General features: G+C 52.8%; 1 protein-coding gene across 1 annotated transcript in view; it reads left to right on the top strand.

The window, feature by feature from the left end:
• Positions 1-4172, top strand: part of PCDH1 (protocadherin 1) — a 37892-nt gene extending 33720 nt beyond the window's left edge. Inside the window, exon 6 of the mRNA XM_014529106.1 lies at positions 3881-4172. Coding sequence (XP_014384592.1) covers positions 3881-3884 — 4 coding nt within the window. The 3' untranslated portion in view covers positions 3885-4172. The remainder of the gene's footprint in view (positions 1-3880) is intronic.
• Positions 4173-7509: the final 3337 nt, after the last annotated feature.

Raw genomic sequence — 7509 nt, 5'->3', positions numbered from 1 at the left:
GGTGGGAGGTGGGGAAGGAAGGGCAAAAGCCCCTCTGGTTGTTTTTGAATCCACAAGGTCAGGTCAGCTCCCTGGCCAAGTGTGCAACCTGGTCCCCCTACTAACCTTCCAGTTACAGAATCACCAACCCTCACTCTACCAGTGGCCAGGGCGACTGGCCCCTAACCTGCAGGCCTCACCTTCAGATCAGAGGAGGCACTGAATCAACCAGAGGGCCCCACATCCTCCCCACCCCTGACTTGGCCAGACTGTGGGGGATGAGGAACTTCCATGAAGGCCAAGTCCTGGAAAAAATGTCTGGGGTCAAGGGCTTGGGGCCTAAATCCTGCCTCTGGTTGGTTCACTCGTTCTACACACATGTCCTGAGCCCCTCCTTGTGCCGGCCCAGAACAAGGAACTGGGACACTCCAAGAATGACACACGGTCTCTATGGGAAAGGCAGGCAGGTAAACAATGACCACATCATGTGTTCAGCCCTGCCCTGCAAATTCAGGCTGGAGAGTCAAAGTAGGTGTTTCCTCCAGTGAGTCGAGAAGGCTTCCTGGAAGGAGTGGTGCCGGTGCTGAGTTTCCAAGGGCAGATGGAACAGCCCACTGCGGAAGCCGGAAGCTGTCAGTGTGGCATGGCGGAGGGAGCAGTGTGTGCAAAGGCCTGGGGGTGGAGGAGAGGAAGGGGAGGTCGTTTAGGAAGGCAGGAGAAATTGGGGAAGAAGGCTGGGGCCAGAATAGAAGGTCCTGCTGGTCCACCTAAGGAGGGCGAAAGGGGGCCTTTTCAGGATCCTAAGCCTCTGAAAGAAAAGGTCACATCTACATGCTTCACAGATTCTAATTGTCCTCTTTCTTCCTCTGCCCCAGTTTATCTGGGAATGCCTGGGATGGGAGTAGAGACACACCCAGAGACAGACAGGAAGAGGAATCTGGTGCAATGTAGGGTTGGGAAAATGGTCCCCACCTTCCATCACATCTGGAGTCAAAGACCTACCTTAGAACTCAGGCTGCACTACTTCCTAGTGGTATGACCTTGCACAGGTGATTGAGCCTTGGTTTCTCCATTTGTAAAATGAGAAGACTAATGCTTTCTATCACACCTGCAGTCAGAGACCTACCTATATTACAACTCTGGCTGCACTGCTTCCTAGTGGTATGACCTTGGGCAGGTGATTGAACCTTGATTATTCTCTGTAAAATGGGGAGGCTAATGTTTACCATCACAGACCATTGTTGTGAGGCTTCGATGAAATAATTTGTCCACTCTTTTATTTAACATATGTTAAACACCTACTATGTGGCAGGACCTGTGCCAGGTGCTGGCATTACAGCACTGAATTAGACAGGCATGGTCTCTAACTGTCTCTTGGGACTTAGATTCTAGAAGATAGGCAATAAACAAACAAATGAGATAATTATAGATTGTGTTAAAGTGCTACGGAAGCAACAAACAGTGGGACACGAAGGAGGATAACTGGAAGTGGGAGAGGAAAGGGCCGCCTTAGTCAGTGTGGCCCAGGAAGCTTCTCTGAGGAAACTGAAGATTAGAGCTCAGAGCAGAGCATCTCAGGAGCAGGCAGCTCAGCTGCCAAGGCCGTTAGACCATAAAGAAGTTAGCCTGATTCCTCTAAGATGCTAAGCCTCCTGAGGGTGGGAACCTAGGCCTCTCACTTCTCCCAACCTTCTGGATAAATACTGGGTAAAGTAAATAAAAACAAGCGGAATTTCCAGCTTGCTGGACCAAACCCCCACCACCAATCCCCTAGATTGGGGGGGCTATTGGCCTCTTATCAGTCAGCCCATCTGCACAGCTTAATCTTCACCCCAGCTGTTAAAGTCTCTGTTCACTCCTGTTCCTTTCCTGGGGTTCCCAATCCTCTCCTTGGACAGGAGGGGCAGGTTAGGGCCCCTCCAGAATCTGCCAATCCACAGCCTGGACTGAGCAGAATTTGGTATCTGACCTGCAGGGAGTGAGGGACAGGATGTGTCCCAGATGAATTTGGCCGAGGGGTTTAGGGTCACTGGGGCCTTGGCCTGGGTCTCACTTCTGGAAGATGAAGAATGCTTCCTTGCACATGGGCATGTTTCACACACAGCCACCCGAGCTACAGAGCGCACACAGCTCCTCACACACCATCCAGCTGCACACTGCATCTCCATGGCAACCAGTAGGCCTGGTCCACGGATGTTAGAAATGAGTGCCAGAGGAAGAGGAGAGAGAGAGGGAGAGACAGAGAGGAGAAACAGCAGACATAAAGATGCTCAGGGAGATAGCCTCCTAAGGAGGCTCCCCTTCTTTCCTTGAGGCCCCTGCCAGGAAGACTTGAATGGACTCAGGGCCTGGGGATGGAGGGACTCAAGGTGGGAATAAGGAGTGGGCTGGGGGCTGTCTAGACACAGGTAATGGGGGCACAGTGGGCAGGGAAGAAGGAGCAGGGGAACTTGAGTGACAGCCTGGAGTCTTGGGCTATGACGCTTGGTCTGGGTCAGAGGCAGGTGACGGGGGTGGGTACAAGTGGGAGACCTGGGGAAGCTACTCTCCCTTCTTCCAGGCCTACTTGACTGTTCAGGCTGAAACCACCTCTTAGCCACTTAGTCTAATTAGAATTGTTCTGAGAGAGGACAGTGGGGGAGGGGGAGGAGAAGCTGAGGTGTGAAGGGGGAAGGGTGGTGAAGACAGCTGGGTGGGGGTGGGGAATGGGAGTTCTATCACCTTCCATCCATGGCTGGGCTATAACTGGCCAGGCTGCGGGTCACTCTAGCACCCCCTCCAACCGTCATGAGAGTTCCCTCACACGCACCTGCTTTCTGCTCTGGCCCTGACTCTGTTTCTCTCTTACTCTGCCTCTCACTCGCTCTTTCTCCCGCTCTATCTCCTCACCTCCTTTTCCCCTTTTCTCATGGTCTCTCAATCTCTGGCCAACAATGTTTGTCTAATAATCAGGTGAAGCATTTAGGAGTTGGGGCTGGGGTTGATCCACTTTGGAGTGGAGGAGGTGCAGGGGAGGGGTAATTATACTGAGAATAGCCTCATCTTTGGAGAATAAGAGGGGGTGGGGCAGACACTGCCTTGGCAGGCCCCCCCCACACACACCCCTCTTTTCCCACCCCTAATGAAGCCTTGTCACCTCTAAGGGGCCACGATATGTGGAGCTTGGCCTCTGGAGCTGGATTGCCTTGGACTAGTTACTTCACCTCTCTGAACATGAGTTTCTCTAGCTATGAAATGGGGATAATAAATCCTATATTGGGAGTGTGGACTTAAGGTGACAATGCATGTAAACTGCTTAGCACAATAAATTGTAAGTGCTCAATAAAAGACATTGGTCATCACTCCCAGACTCCTTTCCATTCCCCAGGGCCCTCCAGGAACCTGGACATCTGCATTTTCCAAACCCCTCTCCTTATTCTGCTTGCCTATTCCCTTGCCTACTCCCAAGGCTACACAGTGGGGGTGGTATTGTTCCATGTGGGGGGAGTATTGTGTGGAAAGTTAGGCCTGGATCCCACCCCCTGCCCACATGGTAGGGACAGACCCTCCTCCAGTCTGGGGTCTGATTTTCTCTTCTCTGCATCTTGGAAGAGGAGGAAGGGGGCAGCCAGAATGATGTAGGGAAGTGTACTTGCTGAGGGGGACAGTCAGGGATGAGCAGTATTCAGAAGCCTAAATATTTCATGGGGCTGCAGCACTGGGAAGGGCAAAGTCCCCAAGCTGTGTTTGCGAATGTGCTCATGATTCCACGTGGCTTGGCGCGCTTCCACGTGCCCAGTGCCCTCTGCACGCGCCCCAACCTTCAAAGTGCTGCACCCACAGAAAACTGTCCCGTGAACCCTTTCCTGGCCATGATCCTTCCCAAACCCTCCTCAGCACATGCATATTTTATTTCTTACAGCTGAAGTAGTTTGTTCCCGTCTGTCTGTCTGAGGCTGTATTTTGACATGGTCACGTTTTTCTTGCCCATGTATTCAGGCGGCCCCTGTCGTCTGCTCTCCATGACTGTCTTCCTCCATATCTAAGTAGGAGGTTGGAAGGTGCTTTTGTAATCTCTGTCACAGCCTCCCTTTTGTCCTTTTCCTTGACCTTATCCCGATCTATCATGATTTCATTTGTTCATTGACTTGTTTAATTTGTTTATTTGTTTACTTGTTTAATTTCCCCACTAGAATAAAAACTTCAGGAGGCAAGAATCTTGTTTAACTTATTTCCCACCACTCAAGAATGTTTGATGAATGAATGTTTGAATGAATGAATGAATGAATGAATGGCAGGAAGGAAGAAAATCTGCTTGGGGATTCTGCAGCCAGAGCAAGAAAAGGGGGGCAGATGGAGGGTGGGACACGGGTGTGAGGGAGGGAGGTGAGAAGAACTGTGATGGAGAGGAGGAAGGAGGTGGAGGAAATGGGGGAGTGGGTGGGATGGGGATGAGGGAGACTGGAGAAGAGGCGGGTGTGAGGAGGGAGCTGGCATGAAGCAAGAGCCAGTGTGGAAGAAAGGCATCCAGGCCCCCAGATGGGCTAGAGGCGCTTTAGGCAGGAGGAGGTCAAGCTTGGAATAGGGAGCCAAGGACAGGGTCTGCCCTTAGCAGGGCTATGCTTGGAATTTGGGTTTGGGGCCAGATTGGGTGGAGTACAGAAGTCATGAGGAACAGCTAAGCCATGGGGGTTTCCCTGGGCCTGCTGGTGCCATCAATGTCCCTCCTAACTCCCCTCATCCCCAAATCTGGGCTGGATGCCCAGCCTCGGGTCTCCTCCTCTGGCCTTTCTAAGCCCATAAACAGGAAATGCCCCAGGGCTGGGCTGGCCAGTGCTACCATCAGAAAAAGAGCCAGGATCCTCCCTGGACAGGGGAGGTGCACGAAGCCAGCAGGGGGTTCTGACCCTTTGATTGGCCATGTTCCACCCAGGGAGGCCCCTTCAGAAGCCTCTGTTCTCCCAAATCAAAGGTGACAGCAATATTAACTCATTAGCGCTAAGCCCCCAGAGGAAGCTTGGGTTGAAGAAGGAACCCTTTTGCAGGCTCTGCCTTATCCCTTGACTCTCTCCCGGGTCCAGGGGCTTCCTGAGATGGCAGGCAAGAGACAAGGAGGTAGCCTGGGGTGAGGATGGGGAGACTCCCATCAGAGAGATGGTATCTCCCCCAGAACTGGCCAGAGTGGCTGTGGTGGGGGCGTGGGGGGAGTGGAGGATATCGGAGGTGCACACCTGCAGTGGTTGTCATGGCAACCTGACTTGGCTCCCAAGAGGATGGCCTCTCCCCCAAAGCCCTATGAAGCTTGGAACACAAGAGCAGAGTCTGTCTCTCTCTCTCTCTCTCTCTCTCTCTCTCTCAATGATTCCTGAGAGCTTCCTCTCTCTCCTCTGTATTTCCCTGGGACCAGGGCCATAAGACGAGGATGTGTCAGGGTCTAGGCGATGGGGGCCCTCCACAAGGGGTGTGCGCTTCTCATGTGTGTTGGGGCAGGATAATAGGTGTACTGTGCCTGGGGTGGGGCCCCAGTGTGTGTAGAAGACATGTGTATATTCAACTGACCCACCCCCAGTCCTGCAGCCAGACCACACAGGAGAGAGATTTGGGAGGGAGATGATTATTAACGAAGACAATAATCACAGTTAACCTTAATTGAGAGCTTATTAAATCCCAGCGATGTGATTGTGGTGAGCATTTTACAGGCAGTGTCTTATTTGATCTTTACAACAACTGTACACAGTAGGAATTATTAGCCCCATTGCCAGATAAGAAAACTGAGATTCTAAGAGGTTCAGTAATTTGCTCTGGGTCCAGGTGCTGGAAAGAGACAGGGCAAGACTCTGCATGAGGGGAGGAGGCAGAGGACGGGGTGCCAGCCCCTGAGGCCAGGAGTCCTGTCCCCAGGCCCCCTGGGCCACTCATGCCCATGCGTCCCATGTTTCTTGCCAGGATGGGTCTGGTACGATGCCAAGAGGCAGAGCCTGGGAACTCAGATCGTGGGACCTGCCTGAGCTGGGGTGGGCTGGGGTGGCTGAGGGCACCTGTGAGGATGTGGGGACCCTGAATGACGGGTATTGTGATTGGCACGAGCCAGGGGAGCGGCTGGCAGCCTTGCTCCTGGTAAACACGAGGAGAGGTTACTTCACAAGGAAACAGTAATTAACTTTAATTAGCACCTTGCATCTCGGAATATTATTAACATCTCAATTTCTCTAATCAAGGCAGCAGGAGAGGGGCGGCATCTGCCTTGCTGACTCCTGCTTGGCCATGCTCAGTAGCTTGGCGTGGTTCCTGTTAGGCCCCCACCCCCTGGATGGCACCCAGGAGCACCTCCTCATTGGTGGGTTGCCAAGGGGAGCAGAGGAGTGATAGGGCAGAGAGAAGGTCCAGGCCAGGGACGGGGCACCGCCAGGGACAGGGCGGGACAGGAGCCAGGGCTTTGTGTGGCCACCTTCTCTTTCCAAGTGAACTCTAAGCACCGAAGACAGGGCTAGGTTTGTGCCCCCTGACTCAGAGAACAGACAAGGCTGCCTTACTATCCCCTTCTTTCCTCCCTCCCTTCCTTCTTCTCCCCTCTTCTCTCTCCCCCTTCTTTGAACTAGCCTGTTCTTTCTCGCATTTCCTCTTCCATTTTCTCCTTCTCACCCTAATTTTCCATTTCAACACATCTATTGAGCACCCGTTACAGGACAGGAGCTGGCTTCCACCACTGGGGACGCAGAAGCGACACAGGGTAAATCCTGCCCTGGGGAGTTGAGGATCCCATGGAAGAGATAGGCTTGGGTATAAAGAACTCTAATTGGGCTCCCTACAGATAGGCATCATAATGGGGTACAGATAAAAGGCTGCGTACCTCTAGAAGGAAGGCAGGAATGGGAGAGGCCGGGACCCTAAGAGTGGAGCATCGAGACAGAGACCATGTGGGGTACCATGAAAGCAAGAGGATACGGAGGCAGGAGGGCACTTGCTGCTATTCAGCCCTCCTCAGAAGGCCATCTGGAGGGCAGGCCCTGAGGGTTCGGGGGGACTCTCTTCATTACAGACACCCTCAATGGCTGTTAACCCTGCCGGGTGTCGGATATTAAGAACTGACTGTCCTCCTTGGTTTAATTACAGTGGCCTGCTGCGTGCACAGTTTGGTATTTATTTGGCAGCGTCCTCGTGGCTTCTCCCCAGTCCAACCATTTTGTGTTTATGGAGGCCTACTATGTCTCGAGGGTGGGTCTGCCCTGGCCCTGGCGTGGGCTCCAAGTGCTGGAGCTCCTCTCTGCAGGGCCTGGAGGGGTGGAGGTCGAGCTGCCTGCAGGGCTGGACTTCTCAGCAAAACAACGGCAGTGCTCCGTTCACGGAGGCTTCCTGGTAGAGAAGAGGCTGGTTCCACATTGGCCTTGACAGCACCCCTCGCCCCCTCCTGTACTGTGCCTACAGTGTCAGCATCTTTGTACTTCTCCCGCCTCTATTTTTTAAAAATATATTTTTATTAATTTCAGAGAGGAAGGGAGAGGGAGAGAGAGAAACATCAATGATGAGAATCATTGATCAGCTGCCTCCTGC

Source organism: Myotis brandtii, unplaced genomic scaffold (genome assembly GCF_000412655.1).
Source record: "Myotis brandtii unplaced genomic scaffold, ASM41265v1 scaffold668, whole genome shotgun sequence".
Taxonomy (NCBI): domain Eukaryota; kingdom Metazoa; phylum Chordata; class Mammalia; order Chiroptera; family Vespertilionidae; genus Myotis; species Myotis brandtii.
Note: the sequence above shows the minus strand (reverse complement) of the source record. Positions and strands in the feature narration are given on the sequence as shown.